The following is a 20684-nucleotide window of genomic DNA, read 5'->3' as shown; positions in this document are numbered from 1 at the left end:
TTCAGCATTGGCAAAGGGGAGAGTCATGGTTCCCAACTGGGGGGAAGTGTGAAGGTGGAAATAAGTATGGAGGTAGATGGGGAGAGGGAGATTCAACTTGGCGTTTCTTTCCATCCGAGTTCAAGAAAGGGAGGGTGATGGGAGTAGAGATGGGCTGGGGGTTGCAGAAATGGACCAGACCTTTGAAATAGCTCCTCTAGGTTATAAGAAAAGGAAGTAACAGGAATAAAATCTCTGGCCACACCTGAATGTGACAGAACTCCAAGCCACACCAGACTGATTCCACATTTTTCGTCCTCTGGTTTCTTAGGAACAGAGGACTGTAAAGTGGTGTCTTCTTGTATTTCTTTAGCAGAGTGACATGGCATCAGAATGGGAACAAATGCACAGCCATATCTACTAAAACAATACACAGTGGATGGAACTTTAGGGTGATTTTAAACTAGATATAAGAATGCCAATAGGTATGTGACCACAAGATGACAGAGAGGGTCAGCATCCTACCATTACCAGCATGAACAACTTACCTGGCCAAGTGAAGACAATTTAACTACTTAAAATAAAACATTATCCATCATTACCAATCCAAGACATTGATAACCCCAGTAAGGAACAGTGGAGTTGCTTCTTCCACTGGATTTAGGTTCTAAAGTCAGTAAGATGAAATAAGATGTATTAAAAACTGAGCCTTAAAAGTTTCATAAAAAGATATTATATTTAAACTGACATACCATTACCACCAAAACAGACTATTTTCTCTACACATTGCAACAGACTGCTGTTTCTTCCAGTGAGAACTGGAGGAAGAAACTGGCTTGTGTTCAGGGTCCCTGATGTTTGGAAAATACATATTAAACATGTGAGAGTCTCACTCAATGTGGGAGATGCCCCACAGTGAAGAGCATTCTGGAACACTGGATCTGCCTGAGGGGACAACGTGTCAGTGTCTCGCATTTCAGGGCCCCTCTGTGCCAAAAAAAATGGTGGAACAGTTGCCCACACTATTTAAACTGTTCCTTCTTCTTTTCCTACATTAGAGAGTTGAATCTTCACGAGTTAAGTACATGAATGATCTTTCTCCACAGTATGTACACTTACAGGTAATGGATCCATAAACCTCTGACAGCCAAAAATATATTTTGCTAGTCGATCTGTTCTGGTATATACTGGTAAGTCAGCAGGGAATTCTAAGTGAAGCAACACTATCTTTTTATGAGAGACTTACTTCGGTTGGCTGGTCAGCCGGCTGCGGTATCATGAGTTGGTTATGGTGCTGTAGTACTGTCTTCAAGTAATCTAAAACGGTCTGGCAGGGCACTGGGTGAAATAAATTGCAACAATTAGCTATCCCATGACATGAAAATAAAAAATGTTAAATAAGGTCTAAAAAAATTTCTGATGTAAACTTCTGAAAAAAAAAAAACAAAAAAGACATTTTCTAAAGGAAATAGAACCTTCTTTCATTTGACATCCGTAGTTATTTCAGTTTGTAAGTCAGGAACAGATGCTATGGTTTTGGGAGAATTTTTAGGTTTCTCATAGGCTCAGCACAATTCACTGAGAATTTTCAAGTAAAAAATTAGGATGAATTTGGGTCAACAATAATGATCTTGAACAGCTTACAGAAATGACATGTCTTCTTTGACTCCAGTTGTAGCATCAACACCCAAAAGTGCTGTTTAAAATTAAAAGTACTGAAAATTTACGTTTCACTGGTGTTTAATCAATATCAAAAAACCAAACCAAACCCACTACCATTGAGTCAATTCCAACACATAGTGATCCCACAGGGTTTCAAAGGCTGTAAATCTCTATGGAGCAGACTGCCACATCTTTCCCTGGAGGAGTTGCTGGTGGCTTCGAACCACCGATTTTGGTTAGCAATTGATTGCTTTAACCATGGTGCCACCATATAATATTCATTTTTAACGACAGGTTCATTCCTAAATTCTTCAGTAAGCAGGAATTCTACGCAATTTTGACTTGCATCCCAATATAAATATTCGTGGACACACAGTTCTTACTTCAAGTGTCTTTCTCTCCCCTCAAGAAGTTCAGTTGATTTGGTCCAATTAAGATTTGGTTACCATGTATTTAATTAACTAACTAATGCACTTTGTTATTGTGGTAAAATATATGTCATTAATGTCACTGAGCTGTACACTGAAAAATGGCTAAATTGGCAAAAGTAATGTTATATGTATTTTAAGACACCCACCTTAAATAACCAATAACATTTATAAATAAAGCAATAACATTTGCTCATATAACTATTTTTAAGTGTTATGGGTTATATGTTATCACATGACATTTGCTAATTTAACCATTTTTCAGTGTACAGCTCAGTGACATTATATTCACAATACTGTGAAACCATCATCGCTATTTATTTCAAAAACTTTTTATCACTCTAAACAGAAACTCTGTACCCATTAAGTAATACCACCCCATTTCCTTCTCCCCGAGCCCATTATGACCTCTAATCTACTTTGTCTTTATGAATTTGCTTATTCTAGATATTTCATATAAGTAGAATCATGCAATTTTTGTCTTTTTGTGTCTGGCTTATTTCATGTAATGTAACAGTTTCAAAGCTCATACGTGTCATAGCATGTATCAGAACTTCATTTCTCTTTATGGCTGAATAATACTCCATTGTATGTATATGCCACATTTTGTTTATCCATTTATCTGTTGATGTACATTTGGGTTGTTTCTATCTTTTGGCTGTTGTGAATAACGCTGCTGTGAGCATTGGTGTGCAAATATCTGTTTGCGTCCCTGAACCTTAGTCTTACAGACTCATTGAATAAGTACAATGAACTGAAAAGATACTAACTCAACATAAAGCCTGACATTTTTTGTTACCATTGCAGAAATAATTCCTACATCTTAAAGATTTATATTACAGCCCTTTCAGTAGCATTAATTAATTGCTTTTCAAAGTCTTGGTTGTTTCATTAATAACCTAATTTATACGAGTTATTACCACTATCTGTCTTGGCCATGTGTTTTCTTAAGATGTTTCTGTCACATTAAAGAAAACAATAAATATTTAACCTAAGCCCCAATTTTAAAGTATCACATTAAGCTTTCTTCACTTTGTTTTTCTCATTTTTTTTTTTTAAGATCGCAAAGGCCATTATCTTAATTTGTCTACTAATAGCTTTGTGTTTTTTAGGCAACATCACATTGTCACATAAATAAAAAACTACACTGTTATCCTGTTGAAGAATTTGAATAACAGAAAACAGAAGTAGGTTATGAAAACTTTCTTCCTGCCAAAGAGTATTTCCTTAAATATAGCCATACTTATAGACTTGTCATGCGTCACTCTTGAATAATCATTTGAATATATTCTTCAAACTGAAGGAGCATTTGCTAACCACCACAAAGTCAACCAAAAGAAGGCATACATCAGTTTGAAGTAGGTCTCAGCAAAGTTTAATACGACCTGTCAAGTCCCCCTAATTTCAGCCTATGAAAAGCCGAACCCACTTTACTGATGCCATAGTGAGTTAGAATGCGTGTCTGGGCAGTAGAGGTTAGTTAGAGGAAAAACCAGAGACTTGCGAACTAGCAGAGAAAGGAGACAGGTATGCCTTGAAGCTCTAGGTTTTTCACTAACTGAGTGACCTCTCAGATCCCATTTAACTTGTATGTCTGAGTCTCTTCTACCCAGGCTGGGCTTTGATGATCCCAACAGCAGCCCTATGTCCTTCACAGTTTGCGGTTAGGATAAAATGTGACTGCGTGAGTTTCACTGTTTTGCAAAGTGATATGCACCAGGTATTACCCTGGATTTAGTTTGGAAGTTTTAGGAAAACTTGTAAATAATCATTGACTGATGAGGACTTGAAATGACTTCTTTTGATCCCTTATCCATATTTTATAGTCCCTAGGAAAAAAAAAAATTTTTTTTTTTTTTTTTTTAGTGGTGTAGTGGAAAGCCTGGTGGCGTAGTGGTTAAGTGCTATGACTGCTAACCAAGAGGTTGGTAGTTCAAATCCGCCAGGCACTCCTTGGAAACTCTATGGGGCAGTTCTATTCTGTCCTGTAGGGTTGCTATGGTTTGGAATTGACTCGACGGCAGTGGGTTTGGTTTTGGTTTTGGTGGCGTAGTGGTTAAGAGCTACAGCTGCTAACCAAAAGGTTGCAGTTCGAATCCACCAGGAGCAACTTGGAAACTCTATGGAGCAGTTCTACTCTGTCCTATAGGGTTGCTATGAGTCAGAATTGACTCCGCAGCAATGGGTTTGGTTTTTTTTGTTTGTTTAAGATGTTTATGAAGAATATTTTAAATGAAGTACAAAAATGCTTAGAAGGCAACATACAAAACTGAATATTAAGTATGACCTCAACCATGTTAAAAATAATTCTGTGAATGAAAGAAATTGGAAAGAAATAGTGTATAATAATAATGCACAATGATAACAAACCAGTCATTGAAAACTCTGTGGAGCACAGTTCTACTCTGACACACATGGGGTTGCCATGAGTTGGAACTGACTTGACGGCAACTGCAAAAAAACAATCTTTCAGTAGCAGGATTAAGGGTAGTTTATATTACTTTTATCCTTTATCACCCTTATAAAAATCAGCACTGTAAAAAAATATCTACAATGGGCATCCATTATATTTATAATAATTTAAAAGTTTGAAAAATATCTTCAAAAATACTCCCTCCCTTTTTGTTATGGATTGAATTGTGTCCCCCAAAAGATACACTGAAGTCCTAACCCCATAATTACAAATGTGACCTTGTTTAGAAACAGGGTCTTCAAAGATATTATTAACTAAGTTAACACGAGATTATACTGGTGTAGGGTGGGTCCTAATCCAATATTAGAAGTGTCTTTATAAAGGAAGAACAGAGAGACAGAGAGACACAGGGGAAGATGACCATGTTAAGAGGGAGACAGAGGCTGGAGTGATCTATAAGCCAAGAAAGGAGGCTTGGTAGCTCAGTGGTTAAGTGCTCAGCTGCTAATTGAAAGGTTGGCCCTTTGAACCCGCCAGCAGCTCTGTAGGGGAAAGATGTGGCAGTCTGCTTGCTTAAAGATTAAAAACCTGTTGCTGTCGATTGGATTCCAACTCATAGCGACCGTATAAGACAAAGTAGAACTGCCCCACAGGGTTTTACAGCCTTGGAAACCCTATGGGGAAGTTCTACTCTGTCCTACAGGGTTGCTATGAGCTGGAATCTACTTTATGGGAATGGGAATAAGCCAAGGAACACCAAGGACAGCAGCCATGTTGTGGCCATCACCAGAAGCTAGGAAAGAGGCATGGCACAGATTTTCCCTCAAAGCTCTCAGGAGTCAGCAAGGGTGACAAACTGAGTTTGGACTTCTAACCTCCAGAACTGTGAGACAAAAACTTTCTTTTCTTATAAGCCACCCAGTTTGTAGTGCTTTGTTACAGCAGCTCTAGGAAACAAACAAACCTTTCTTTGCTATATAACCTGGAAGGGTTTGGAGGCTGCCTCTCTCACTCTCTGTACCACCAACTTGTAGGCAGCACTGCTAAGCTGTGAGCAAGGCCAGCTGAACCATACATGTTGGAATAAAAGTGAATTTCATGTTCATTTTCTGGCTGTTGGGGACTTTAAGGTAAGCAGGTCCTGTAGGTTGATATCTGAGCACAAGGCTGAAGGCCAGGAAGACTGTGGGTAAGGCTATTTAGTCAGTTATTACAAACTGAAATAGCCATTGCATTGGGCCCTCCCCTAGCATCCTCCTACCCTTGAATGTTATGATGAACAGCTGACAGGGAAGAGGCCTCCAGGCCCCTTCCTCAGCCCCAGAGCCAGAGGGTGCCTCTACTGTTAAAGATTTGGAGCATCACTCTGGACTGGGGGCTTTCTTGACTGATGGTCTACAGGGAAGCTGTAGAAACAAGAGAAATATCTTCTGTGGAAAAAAAACCACTGTCAATCTGCAAAATGAATAGGTATGTGTATTAAAGTGGGGATATGTTGTTGTTGTTACCGGCCATTAAGGCAGCCCCTGACTCACAGTGACTGCATGCGCAGTGCACTGGACCCTGTGATCCATAGGGTTTCATTCGCTAATTTCTGGAAGTCAATCACCAGGCCTTTCTTTCTAGTTTGCATTTGACTGGAAGCTCCTCTGAAATCTGTTCAGCATCGTAACAACACGCAAGCCTCCACTGACAGATGGACGGTGGTTGCATATGGAGTGTACTGGCTGGGAATAGAACCTGGGCCTTTCACATTCTACCCCTCAACCACCAATTCTGCCTGCTCAAGAGAAGCACATGGCACTGATGGAGTCAGGGAAAACCTCCTATCCTCTGCCCCCTTTGTTCTGTTAACCTACAGTGCTCAGGACACACTGTGGAATTTCTAAGTGAGGACGTGGGTCCTCACAGATCGGGAATAATGAGCCTGGGTTTCACGTGCAGTTTTCTTTGGTGCAGGCAACCATATTGTTCCTTTGGTCTCCAAGGGAAGAGAGAGTGAGGTCAGGGTTTATAGCAGCCAAAAGAAGCCAGGTTATGATGTCCAGAGGCCTTCACATTTAATCGCCTCTGAGTGCAAATTAGGAATTCTAAGAAGTCACTCTCACTGATGGAAAAGCTACTACCGTAGGCCCATTGGGCAAGTTCCATTCATTCACTTATTTAGTGATTCATTTTGCAGAAAAAAGTCCGAAAACTCTAGTAGGTTTAATGAGTAAATAAATGAGGAATGAAAAACTGTAAGAAACTTCTATTAAAGGGAAGACAGGCTATTAAAGGTACCCAAAATATACGTAGTAATATTTATAATTTTTTCCCATGTGACACAGCATTTTAAGTGCCTACCAGATAATCCTGGAAAGAGTAAGACATCTGGGAAGGGAAAAGGAAAATAGAAATTGAGAGGAACAGGTTACCGATACCCCATTGGGTATCTAAGATATCTAGATTAATACGCTGTTTTCAAAAACAAAGACTCTCCCTAGCCTGTGTGGCTTACTTTCGTCATGGCAGGCCAAACTAGTTAAATCCACACAGACAAGGTCGGTAGGCTATACTAAGCTGATACTGGTGTATAACAGTTAACTGACAGAAGGCTCAGGAATCAGTCTTAACGTAATTCTTGGGTATTATTTTTTTAATGTACAGATTCTCTCTCTGGCACTTATTAGCTATGTGATCCTGGACAAGTTACTTAGCCTCTCTGAGCCTCCATCTTCTCATCTGTAAAATAGGGTAACCACCCACTGCATACAGTTATCATGAGGATTAATTGCTGTAAGGCAGAAGGCACCCAATAAAGACTAGCCAGTGTAAGCTATTGCTATTTTAAGACTAGGAGTCTAGTGAATTCTTTATAGAGGCCATTTAAATGCCTCTGTTGACTGTGCCATCATGGCTGTTGTACTGTCTGACTGACTGTTAAATACGACTCTTCCAAAGAAAACTGCTTCAATTTTGTCTTTGTCTATATTAGAACTTGGGTCTCTAATGTCTCCAATTTTCACTGCGGATCACTACATTAAAATCCTGGTCAAAGTTTCTCTTTTCTCATTCCTCTGACATTACTTAATCGATCTTGTTATAGAGTTGTTTTGGAAGATTCAAAACATTTAACTCCGAATATATCACATACAATTTTACAGGGAAATCGAAATTATTTACTGTCATGGGATGACCAAGGCCATCTGTGTATGATCTTTAAGTAAGTGTCCTGTTCACATTGCCTGTGTAGTGTAAGCTTCTGAATTGCAAACATCTAGAAATAAATGCGAAACCCTGGTGGTGTAGTGGTTAAGTGCTACGGCTGCTAACCAAAACGTCGGCAGATTGAACCCACCAGGCGCTCCTTGGAAACTCTATGAGGCAGTTCTGCTCTGTCCTATAGGGTCACTACGAGTTGGAATTGACTCAACAGAAATGGTTGTTTTTTTTTTTTTTTTTGAGAAATGAGTAGCGTGCTTTAGGTAGGGAAGACCTTCGATGAGATGTATTGACACAGTGGCTGCAACAATGGGCTCAAGCACAACAATGATTGTGAGGATGGCACAGGACTGGGCAGCATTTCGTTCTGTTGTGCACAGGGTTGTTATGAGTCGAAACCAACTCGAAAGCACCTAATAACAACAACAACAACACAGATGCATGGTTATATTTTGATAATGATAATGTCCTGTTTCCATTTAATTCTTTGACTTACTCTCTGCCCTCAAGGACCTTCTCTGGTTTATTTCTTCCACATCAGAACATCAGGGGAGACAGACACAAAACAAGTGCAAACTTTCTATGATAACAGCTCTAACAGTTACGCATGACGCACTGTGGGAAGTGGTTAATTTTGTTTGGAAACTGGGGGAAGGGCTTGTTATAGACAAAATGTCACTGAAACTGGGTACTGAAGGATGAATAGGAGCTTCTCAAGAGGGTTAGAATATGTTCTTAGGTTGGAAAATGTAGGAGGAGTAAAGAAAAGCCAGAGGCATAAAAGTGTATGACTGCTCAAGAAAGAATGAAAATTTATGATAGATTTTGGGAGTCACAAATTGTTCAGTGGGGTTGAAACACTTGGTACATGGCAGGAGGCATCAAGTCTTCAGAAGTCGACAGGAAAAGATCCAAGTAGTACAGGACCTTATGTGCCATACCGAAGATGCTAGACTTTATAGACTATGTGAAGTCCTTAGAGTCTTTTAGTGGGAAGAGACTGGCGTCTGAGAGAGGGGCTGAGCAGCTTACTGCAACAGCCCACATTGTGAGATGGGCGTGGGTAAGGCAGTGGGGAGAGAGGCCAGGGGACGGAACTACTGGACACATAAGAGATGAAATCCAGTAGTTGCAGAGATTGACTGGAAGTTAGGGGAGATCAGTTACAGATGTATCTGAGGTCCCTAACTTAGGTAACAAATTGAACAGTGACCTGTTTACAAAGTAATAACACCACTTATAAGTAGAAGAAACCACTCAAGATTTCTGTATTAACGCATCACAGGGCAGTTTGCCTTTCTCTTCTTTTAAGTGTTCACTAGAAATTGTGGGCAAATCTCTTACCCTTTTTTGCTACGCTGTGCCTTCACATATGGAAACTTAAGGAATATTCAGTAATAAACGTAAGGGATACTTATTTTAAAAATCAACCCACAAAAGTTGAACAAGTCAGAGTTGACTTGATGGCAACAAGTTTTTCTTTTTTTTAACTAGAAGACCTAGCAGGCACTCAGTTGCTATTTACTGAATTTATTTTATTTTCAACATGCATGCCTAAAATATTTTTAACTTCACTTTAAAAAGGAAAAACTGAGGCTCAGAATGGTAAAGTGAGTTACCAAAATCACAGCTAGCAAGTAGCAGATACATAAATGGAAACCCAGGTTTGACTCCAGAATCCATTCTCTTTACCTCAGATTGTTCTCTCTCAGTTTTACTCACAGCAATAGCCAAGAGTTGGGATGAATTTACTAAATTTTGTGGTGTTGAGTGCCACTGAGTAGATTCCGACTCAGCCACTGTACAGGAAAGAGTAGGGCTGCCCCAGAGAGCTTCCTAAGGCGTAATTCTTACCAGAGCAGATGACTAGGTCCTTCCTCCTGCAGTGCTGCTGGCGGGTCCAACCCATCGGCCTTTCAGTTAGTAGCTGGGAACTTCACCACTGCGCCACCAGGGCTGCTTTACTAAATTCTAAGAAGCTCAATTCTTTATACCTCTCTGTTCCTATTACCTGCTCCAATTTTTTATCTCAGAATATATTTAGTTCCCTTCATTCTCCTCAGAGCCTCCATTTCAAACACTATCAGTACTTTGCTAAGGTTCGGAAGTCTACCCGAGCATTTTTCTACCAGTACTTCTGGGCATATGTGAGTTTGGCGTAGTGAGAGCACTGAGCTGGAGGCTCTAGCTCACGTCTGCACTGCATCTTAAGGGCTTTTGGTTCTAGCCAAATTCCTGTTATCTAAAACCATTATAGTTCTACTTTTTTAAAAACTGTTCCTCCTTAGAAAAGGCCAACTGTGGCCTGACAGGGTCAGAACTGTATAATCCAAGGAGGTGGAGGGAGTAACACAACTGGCACTGGAGTCAGAGGCTTGGATTACAATCCTAGGTCTGCCTCTGACCTCTCCTATCCAGATGGCAACCTCCTCATCTGTAAAGTGGGAATGACATTAATTTGTCAAGATCCCATGGATTATAAGGATAAATTGAGATAATCATAAAAGCATTTTTTAGAAAGAAGAAAGCCCTAAAATAATAACCAGTAAGGGTCAGCAAGAAGAGGAAGACCCTCTATGAGATTTATTGACACAGTGGTTGCAACAGTGGGCTCAAACCTAACAAGGATTGTGAGGATGGTGCAGGACCAGGCAGTGTTTCGTTCTGTTGTACATAGGGTCCTTGTGAGTCAGAACTGACTGGGCGGCACCTAACAACATCTCTTCCCCATATTTGGCACTTGGGAAACTTCAAGGTACTTTAAATATGACATAATTATTTTACTTTGGAAATGATTTTTTTTAACATATTTTATGACTCCAAAGACTCACATTTTGTGCACATTTTAAAATCTCTGAACTTTGTGTTCAAAGATGATTAAAATGTGCAATTATAATTTGCATTGTGGAACATCCAGTATTGATGTCTTACAACAGTCAATGGCCTCCCAGATTTGATGAAATATGGTACTTTATATCCTCCTGCCTTCTGAGTTCTCTTAGTGTTGACTGTAAGCTTTCGAAATAAATGTGACTACTCCAACTGGACACTCTTCACTGAGAAGTTCTCACCCACCACGTCCCTTCTTTTAATAATCTCTCAGTGTTCAGTATTCCTGATCCAATACTTTTCTCCTTTTGGAGTTTTTTATTTTATTTTCGGAATCTTTAAACTTTTTAACAGACTTTCTAATTTCTAGTGTGATAATCTAATACAAAAGAAATTGTGCTGATGCCGTTTCCTTGGGATAAACTATTTAATTGCCTGTACCTGCAAGCTAAGTTGAGTACTTTTTGGAAACCCTTTGCCTTGCACGTAGTTCATGATTAATAAGTCTGTTGAATATCTCACTGGTCTTCCATAATACAATAAGGCAGGCCGTTTTTTTTTTTTCCCAGGTGGGGCTGGAAATGATACCTCTCCCATACCTCTTTCTTTTTGGTAAGGTCTAACACTTCCTCTTCCCCCTCCCCGCCTTGTACCTGTCCAAGTGAAAGCTTTTTTTTTTTTTCTTTTTTCTGTAGGCTAATAGGCTCATTTCTTTTTAACTCTCTTCAAGGGCTGCTCCCACATATGAACACTTTATTTTGAGGAAAAAAAAAAAGAAAAGAAACAGGAACCTCAGAGCTGCTCAACAGCACTGCTCTGGGGAGGCAACGCTGTGACCAAGAAGCACCGTCTAAACTCAGGCCTGTGAGGAGTGTCCCCATCTCCTTGTCATCCTTATTTCCTCAGCTAACCGCTGAGTGCTACTTTCTCCTTTGCACCCACTCATCTTGCTTGGCTGTAAAAAAGTGATCCCACAACATAAAGAGATTCTACTAGAGGAAAGAACCAGATCCTTTCATGGAGATGTACTGACCTCTAGGAGCCTACTGGGACTGGTGGGAAGCAATGACACTGCCTAGGGAATAAAAAAACCAAACCCATTGCTGTCTAGTCGATTCTGACTCATAGCAGCCCTACAGGGGAGAGTAGAACTGCCCTGTAGAGTTTCCAAGGGGCGCCTGGTGGATTCAAACTGCCGACCTTTTGGTTAGCAGCCGTAGCAATTAACCCACAGAAAAGCTCCTGCTTGACAAAATACTCTTGGTTACATGTAAAACCAGAGTATTACTTACTGTACTTTGCTTCAAATGGGTGCCTAAATATAATTAATTTCCTCCAAAAAATGCATAGCCAATAGAGTGAGGAGTGGATTGTTGCATGGTCAACCACAGTCTGATTCATCGTTTTGCCAAAGATAGGGGTTGAGAGGTGAGGGCAAGATGACAGTTGTGTCTCCCTTTGATTCAAATTTTCACCAATAAATGACACTTTCAACCTGATTCCCAGAATTAAGGTGTCCCTAGGGCATAAGTTCTTCATTTTACACTACTTTTTCTATTTATAATCAATAAGCTGACTTTTCATCTACATTTTGGGTTTTAGTATTGATTATTTATTTAAAGCAATCATAGTTCTCCATGTGAACAAGCTATTGGTTCATGGAGGGAACTGTCAACAGGGCTGGAATGTTTATAGACTAATAGTCATGACCACTAACCTAATTCCAACCAGTGACATTCCAGTGTCATTCAGCACCTGACCATCAAGAGGGCTCAAGAAACTGCAGCCTTTTTGTCTTTCGGGGAAGTATGGATAGACAATGATTACTGGTAGGCTTGCACTGAGCGATCGCTGGCACAGACATTTCACAGGCACAGGATTAAATAATGGGAGGTGCACTGAACCCCAAATTTTCTAAGGACATACTAAGGACAGCTTGTCCAATATTTAGAATTAGGAACTGTTGTTGCTGTTAGATGCCGTTGAGTCAGTTCCGACTCATAGGGACCCCGGGTACAACAGAAAGAAACACTGCCGTCCTGTGCCATCCTCATAATCATTGTGATGCTTGAGCCCACTGTTGCAGCTACCCTGTCAATCCATCTCACTGAGGGTCTTCCTCTTTTTTTGCTTACCTTCTACTTTACCAAATTTGATGATCTTCTCCAAGGACTGGTCCCTCCTAGAATTAGGAATTATGCAATAATAATTCTGGATATTTGTGCCACCTGTCTTTGCTTTCTGAAACTCTTAGCCACAGATGAGATCAAGGAATGCTGATAAGCCCTTCAGAAGCCGGGCTCCTTTGGTTGTAGTGCCAAATGGTTGATGTAAGTGTCTAGGCAGCCAGTTGATCCCGAGGACACTATTTTTCGCCACTTGTGAAAGAGGAGGACTGGGGGTAAGAATGGAAACTATCTCTTTGAGGTAAAACCCACAGTGAATCAACCACAATTTAGACAGCTATGACCTGTAAATCCCACAGGTGGGGATCTGACATGAGAAAACCAGTAGCGCTCTGGTTTCATTGCATCCCACCTAGTTCCACCCAGTTCCTCCCCTGAGGACAGTGCCTGGCTTGGGAAAACACTATGACTCCACATCTAACTACAGGGATCAAACCCAAAGAGAGAAGGCATTTGCTTCACCTCTTGCTCCTCCCCACCCGGACAACTTGGCTTAGTCTAATTCCAAAATGTTCAGTACCAAACATCTCAAGAGGCTGAGATGTATATAATACTAATGTGCTGCACAAATATGCTGATATTCTTTTTAACTTGGGACCAGAGTCAAAAGAGCCCTGTTTGAACTAGAATGGACATTATACTTTTGACCAGCATTTAATCTGATAGGTTTTGCTTTTGAAAACAATGTCAATTTTCCAGAGGACCATGCAAAAGATATGAGGTTCTACAATTGGGAAGAGCTGGGTGCCTGAAAGGCCAAACCCACTGAACAGAAAATATCCATCCTTGCCAAAGAGAAAGAGCGAAGCAGGAGACGATGAGCTACATCAAGAATGAAGAGCTAAGGCTTGGCAGAGTTTAGGAAATGGTGCACAGTAACTGGGAAAGGTGAGGGGTATCTGTTACTGCTATCATCTGACAAAAACATAATGAACGAGTATTAACAAAGATTTATACAAATCTTGACAGCAATAGATGTTGTCAATTTGTAGTTGTTCAAAATTCATGTTAATAATCCCTTCACTACTCCTGACAGTCATGCTTGCATATCTTAATTTGTGAAATCTCTTTAGGGCTCCATTTAGGGAATTCTTTTAAGAGAAAAGAAGAAAGATTAACTTTCTGACTTGCCAATTCCCTGGGTGGCACAAATGGTTAAACATTCCACTACCAACCAAAAGGTTGGTGGTTCGAATCCACCCAAAGGTGCTGTGGAAGAAAGGCCTGGCAGTTCTTAACACATTTTTATTTCTTATGTGTATTAATAAACAAGTGGGTAGCTTTCTTCAACATTTCTTTTTAGATCTTCTGCCAAATTGGATGGTGCAAATACACTAAGGTAGGAAATACACTAAGGTAGGAGAAGAATATAACTTCTATTTATATTTTTGTCAGTCTTAAATATTTTAATTATATGCTTTATTTTGTACATAATACATGAATATGTAGTATATGTATGTAATTTACCAATAAATGAGTATGTAGATTGGGGGACTATATGCCGATTTTTGTTTTTTATCAACAGATTGCTAGAAGCTCAATCAATACCTTTCCAAATAGAAAAAAAAACACTCTGCAGAACAGAGAAGATCTTGCCATAACGATGTCTTTAAACAAACAAACAAAAAACCAAACCCGTTGCCATCAAGTCAATTCTGACTCAGTGACCCTGTAGGACAGAGTAGGACTGCTGCCCCATAGGGTTTCCAAGGCTGTAATTTTATGGAAGCAGACTGTCATATCTTTCTCCTGACAGAGCAGTTGGTTGGTTGGAACTCCTGACCTTTCAGTCAGTAGCCCAGCTCTTAACCACTGTGCCACCAGGGCTCCTTAAAAATGTCTTTACTACTCTATAAATCTAATGTCTCTAAGAGGCAAGAAATGCCTCATGTTTAGCCAGAGACACAAATAGTTTTGGGAAGGCTAAGTTACTGGTCTGCCTTTGACCTGTTAGTTTTAGTTTATAGTTTCTTGTTAACTTTAGAGGCCATGCCTGTTGAAACTTAACAAGCAATGCAGGGGAAATTAATGGAATAGAAGACACCCTTTGTTCAGTACTACCCGTCCAGCCTCTGAAACTATCATTACATGTTAATTTCTAACACTGATGAATGAATAAAGTGTACACAGTCAAGTCTTCAAAATACAAAAGTCATTTTGAAGGAGCAGGACAGTTTTTGGAAGGAAACCTAGGCTCAGGCACTTGGCTTATTTCATCTCATCGTACCACATCTAGGAACTGCTTTTATATCAACAGAGACACCTTTTAATAGGACTCTGGTCTTCAGAGAGCCCTCTGGTGGTGCAGTCAATCAGCTTGCCTGTTAACTGAAAGGTTGGCAGTTTGAGTCCACTCAGAGGTGCCCCAGAACAAAGTCCTGGCAATCTACTTCTGAAAAATCAGCCCCTGAAAACCCTATGGAGCACAGTTCTACTGTGACACACATGAGGTCACCTTGAGTTGGAATCCACTCCCCAGCAACTCTGTTTTTTTTTTTTTTAATGGTATTCAGGCCTGTGCCCAAGAACATTGTAGCTTAAACAAAGACAGGACAAAGCTAGCGGCTCATCCTGAAATTTCCCCAGTTGGCACTGGGTCAGCTAAAGATTCCTCATGTTTACCTGTTTTCCTACATTGCTGGCCAAAAAAACCCACGTACATTCACACAGACGAGACAACTATAAGCAAGAAGAGTTGTACTTGGCTTATAAGTAATATGGCAGGGTACCTGGGATACTCTCCAATTTCCTTCTGAGCTCTTCATTTTCTTGTTGCAGTGAAATAACCTCCTGTTCCAGCTCTTGGCATCGAGGACAGTAGCCTTCCTCTTCCTCTTCTTCCTCTGGCAGTGTAGAGGAGGATGGGTGACCGTGGGATTCAGACGTTGCCGGGGAGGTCCAGCCGCCTAGTGTGTGCACGGGGGAGGTTGACAGAGGGTCCACGTCAGCCAGGTGGCCATACTCACTGACCGATGAGGTGTTCGGAGTCGGAAAGCTCCCTGAGAGCAGGTAATTTTGTAGGGAGTCAGTGAAAACCCTCAAAAACGCAGAAGTTTGTTGTTTCCTTTGCATATATTGCATCTCTACATCTACACTGTCTGAGGTCTGGCTGTGGACTGCTTTCCCAATGTGGCACTGCTCCTGTCTCTCATTATAACTCGAGCTTTCCTGCTTTATGCAAGAAATCATGGATTGCGAATGGTTGGAGTCCAGGAGTTTTCCTCCACAATTTAAGAGGCTAAGAACTCGACTGCACTGCTGGGCAAAGGCATCCAGGATCATACGACTCTCTGAAACAAATGAAAAGACACATCAGAGACCGACAGCCAAAGCCTAGAGGATAAATAAGATCCTCAATCATTCTGAGGTTAACAGTTGGGAAAGCTAAAATATGCATTTCCACTCTAGGATAAACCAAGGAGATACAGTGAATGGACCATCCGTAGGAAACACGGATTCCTGTTGTTCTGCAATTGGTGGGGTGCCTGATGAGTTGCCCCCAGTTCCTCCCTCTGGAAATGGCTGGATTGCAACTTCTCTTGCTGTAGCATTAACTGGCCTGCACAGGTCTGTACTCACACCTTTGGCTTCATTAATATCCTTATTCTAATGAACTGAGGCAGCTACTGCAGACTCAATTCCTCATTGATAGGAGGACTTAAAGCAATCATTACTTCTATTTCTGGAGTGCCCTCGTGCCCTTGCTATTAATCAGCTGATACGATCCCTGCCAAGAGTATGTTGCTCCCAGATGCAAACTGGAGAAGAGAGATAAGCCTTTCTGAGGGGCTCACAAGACATCTAAGGTAAAACTAACAGTGGCCCTTTAAGTCAAAGGATAACTTCAAAGCATTATAGTATGTGTCATCCAACATCTATGTTCCATTATCCCTTTTGACTTAAATTTTTAATTTATCTGCTAACTTGGGTTTCTTGTCAGGGCCAATATTTAGGCTGACCTAGATCGGTAACATCAGATTGCCACATCTCCTGAAAAGATATGTGGTGTGGGTACCAAAGTTAGTTTCACATACATGAATTCTAAAGCACAGTAATTGTCAATCAGTAAAAGCAAAAAGAAAACAGAAAGCAATCAACTCACAGCAAAAACAAAAAGAAAAAACAAACCATAAAAGTGACAATGGGATTTAACTCTTGTCAGTTTAAGGGTCCTGAAAATTTACCCACATGTAAATGTCAGAAGGTAAATTCTCTTCTTTCCGGTCTGTGACCCCGAATTGTCGTTGTTGGGTGCTGTTGAGTCGATTTCCACTCATAGCAACCCCATGAAACAGAATAGAACTGCCCCACAGGGTTTTCTCGACTGTAACCTCTTTTGGGAGCAGATTGCCAGGTTTTTCTCCCACAGAGCCGCTGAGTGAGTTCGAACTGCCAACTTTTCAGTTAGCAGCCAAGTGCTTCACCATTGCACCACCAGGGCTCCTTCGACCCAAAATAAACTATTGTAAATACCTAGAGAGGTTGCTTTTCAGGGTTTACATAGCATGATGAAGATGCCTCTCGTTTCCTGTCCCCTCTACCCAGAATAATGGCAACAAATAAAATATTCTAGATATAAGATACCAGTAACTTTTTGTTTATGATAGAAAAGTAACTAGCTACCTGTTCCCTCTGAAAATTTTCACTAGTTGTATTTTCTTCTGAATTAAAAAAAAAAAAAACTTCTAAAATAAAGAATGGTGAAATGCTTAAGGGCTTCTATGGGGACGAACGAGAATAGCTGCAAGAAGAATCCTTTAGAAAACCCAGAACATGTGACCAATGAAACCACACTTCAAGAAACCTCCCTGCAGTACTCAATGTTCCACTGTGTTCTTTCTTACTGTTCCTTCATGATGTAACTGAAGGACTGGGGGCTCCAATTCCCCCTTTTCAGCTATTCTATAAGGATATACACATAGAGCCCTTAGCACAGAGCCTGGCAAAAACAGTAAGCACTTCTCACATCTCCCAAACCTAGAAAATGCTACCGTTTCTCAATCTCTCTAAAAAACTCACCAGTCAGAGCACAGAGACCAGTTCTCTTCCTTTGAGGAGAGGATGATCACAGGCTGTACGTTTCATGAGGCCAGGGACCACTGACTGGGGTTTGCGTGCCAGCACGGTGCCTCAGGAAATACTTACTGAATGCATGAGTGGACTCTTGTAAATCCATAGAGAACCTGTTTACAGCATGTCTGGATTTAATTGGCTGGGATGGTAAGACTACCCTAAACAAGCTGAGAGTACACTCTTAGGAACAGTACTGTCCTTAGGCCACCCCCTCCCCATGGCAAGGTACCCAAGAACCAGGGATTCCCTACTCAAATCATTTCTAGGGCTGTACTGGTCTCTACCCAGATATCTGGATATCATTTCTTCATAATGACCAAAAACAGGCCGTGGTGGCAGAGCCTGGAATGCTAGGCTGGGCAGTCCATACATGTGTATGTAAGGCTCCTCTTAGTGCAGGACCAGGGGACATTGGTAGTTCAGTGGCAGAATTCTTGCCTTCCAGGCAGGAGACCTGGGTTTGATTCCCAACCAATGCACTTTAAGCACAGCTACCACCCATCTGTCAGTGGAGGCTTGCGTGCTGCGATGATGCTGAACAGGTTTCAGTGGAGCTTCCAGATTAAGACAGCCCGGGAAGAAAGGCCTGGTGATCTAATTCTAAAAAATCAGCCAGCGAAAACTCTATGGATCACAAACGTGTGATCGTGGTGAGTGGGGTCACGAAGAGCTGGGGGCAGACTTGGTGACAGGTAACGACACTAATGGAAGATAAAGCTAGGGATAAGAAGATACGGCCATGGGCTGGCTTTCCCCTTCCATGTCTTAACAGTCTAAAAATCCCAAAGTCGAACCTGGCCTTCCAGGTCATCATGAAGGTGTATTTGTCAGGATAGTGAATAGAACAGATTTGATTTACCAGTTAGCTTGACTCGTATATTTTAATTATTTAGATACATAGTACACGGGCTTGTATTTGTACTTTGGTCCCGAGTCCCACAGATGTTAGGCGTGGGCCAGTTTTTCACACAATGATTTTGAGTACTGAGGAAAAAACAAGGTGCATCTATAGTTTCAGGCTAGAAACCCCGAGGATTGATAGGCACGAAATTTGGCAAAGAAGCAGCCAAGACAAAGTCTGCTTGTGAAAAAGGGAGAAAAAGAGGTGTGGATGTGTGAGGAATCTTCTACACACCTAAGACTGGAATGAGGCCCCTCCCCGCCGCCAACCAAGTGGAAGGGAAAAAGTGAGCTCATTATTTAAATTAAAGAGGAAAAACAAAACAAAACAAAATCAAACCGGCTGCCATCAATTCTGACTCATAGTGACCCTATAGGATAGAGTAGAACTGCCCCATATGGTTTCCAAGGAGCGCCTGGTGGATTTGAACTGTTGACCTTTTGGTTAGCAGCCATAGCTCTTAACCACTATGCCACCAGGGTTTCCTTAAAAGGGAAAGACCCCAAATATTTGGGTGTCATTTCTTCATAATATCCCAAACCAAATAAACAAGAAGAAAAGCAGCGGAAGCTTACAAGTGGCGAGGTTTAAGAGGCTGCACTTTCATTCCATCATTTCCTGGTTTTTGTTCTTTTATTAGTGAAATCAGAGGAGGACATTGATTGGGAATTTTCAATTCTAGCACCAAGGCAGTTCTCATTCATTTTAATCCTATAATCCCATTCTAAATCTGAAGTTGTATTTACTGTTTGCATTTTAATCAGCGGATATACCTTTAACATAACCTTGATGAAAAGGGATAAAATATGAAGGGAAAGGCCAAAATTGAATTGCTTAGGAAGAACTGCTCGAATATATTTGTTCAGTGTCCTAAAGAGTACTCACTATTTTCAATCACATTGATAAATCACATTAGGGTGTAGATTTTAAGGGGGGAAAAATCTGACTTAGGGACAAGCATGATCTGTTTTCTTAAATGAAGGATAAACTCGTAATATGCTGAGAAAAAACCGTTATGTAACATACTACCTTAGGAACATGATGTATTAAAGTGCAGTCAGAATATCAGAGAATATCTACAATGGTAAGTTTGTAAAATGCTTCATTCTGAATTTGCTCTCAGAATCAATACATGCAAAAATAGCAAATAGCAACCCTGAAAGTTGAATTTCTCCTCTTTTCAATATCTTGAACTATCTGAATGGTGTTTTAACATCAATACACTGAAGAGTCTGATGAAAAATATTCCTACCACTCTTGGTGGAAAACAGCAAATCTTTCCACTTAATACATCTTGCAGCCGGCAAGACTTCTGCTTTCCAGACAGATATAATTAGAAATGCAAGTGCCTCCTGATGCCCATTACTGCTAACAAATGGAGAAAAGTTCTGTTTTCATATGAACACAACCGACTGGCCACTGATCCACGATTCTTAACTGAGCAAAGTATGAACCTGTACTGGGATTTCTTTTTTTTTTTTTTCCTCTAGTCACAGAGTGCTCCTCTCAAGTGACAGCAGGGAAGGACAAAGTCAACAGTTTACAAAGGGGCTTTAAAACTCATCCGCTTTATTCCTAACTTCCCTAAGATTAAACATGATACAACGGTTAACATAGCATATTCAAATTGACCACTTCTAATTGATTTTGCTTTACTGTGTGTTGGGAGGTAATAGCATGCTGCAGACTGTGCCTAGCGTGAGTCCAAAATCTGAAGCCAAGATTATTTTTTTAATTAAAAAATTCATTTCTAGAAATTCTTCTGAATGTAAGTGGCTTAATCCACCCTGTATCTGATAAGTGACTAAAAAGAGGGATGGAGTCTCTGCAATCAAACACAGGCTCTCTACTTTAACGTCCTTCTTTGTAAGTAAAGCCTTGAATGGAATTTGCCCATCACAGCCTATTCCCAAGAGTATCCTGTTTCCATGAAGGAGATCACAGGAGTCGAGATGAGTGGTAACCTTTTGATTTGAGCCCGCCAAAGGGTGAAATATATTAACATTAAA

At 40.7% G+C, this 20684-nt stretch overlaps 1 protein-coding gene across 1 annotated transcript in view; it reads right to left on the bottom strand.

The window, feature by feature from the left end:
- The window catches only part of BEND4 (BEN domain containing 4), a 39533-nt gene that overhangs the window by 14561 nt on the left and 4288 nt on the right, over positions 1-20684 (bottom strand). Inside the window, exons 2-3 of the mRNA XM_049886328.1 lie at positions 15431-15991; positions 1226-1317 (exon numbers count right to left, since the gene is read on the bottom strand). Of these exons, the coding sequence (XP_049742285.1) occupies positions 1226-1317; positions 15431-15991 (653 nt within the window). The remainder of the gene's footprint in view (positions 1-1225; positions 1318-15430; positions 15992-20684) is intronic.

Source organism: Elephas maximus, chromosome 5, assembly GCF_024166365.1.
Source record: "Elephas maximus indicus isolate mEleMax1 chromosome 5, mEleMax1 primary haplotype, whole genome shotgun sequence".
Lineage (NCBI taxonomy): Eukaryota > Metazoa > Chordata > Mammalia > Proboscidea > Elephantidae > Elephas > Elephas maximus.
The sequence above is the reverse complement of the archived record's forward strand: the minus strand, read 5'-3'. Positions and strand labels throughout refer to the sequence as shown.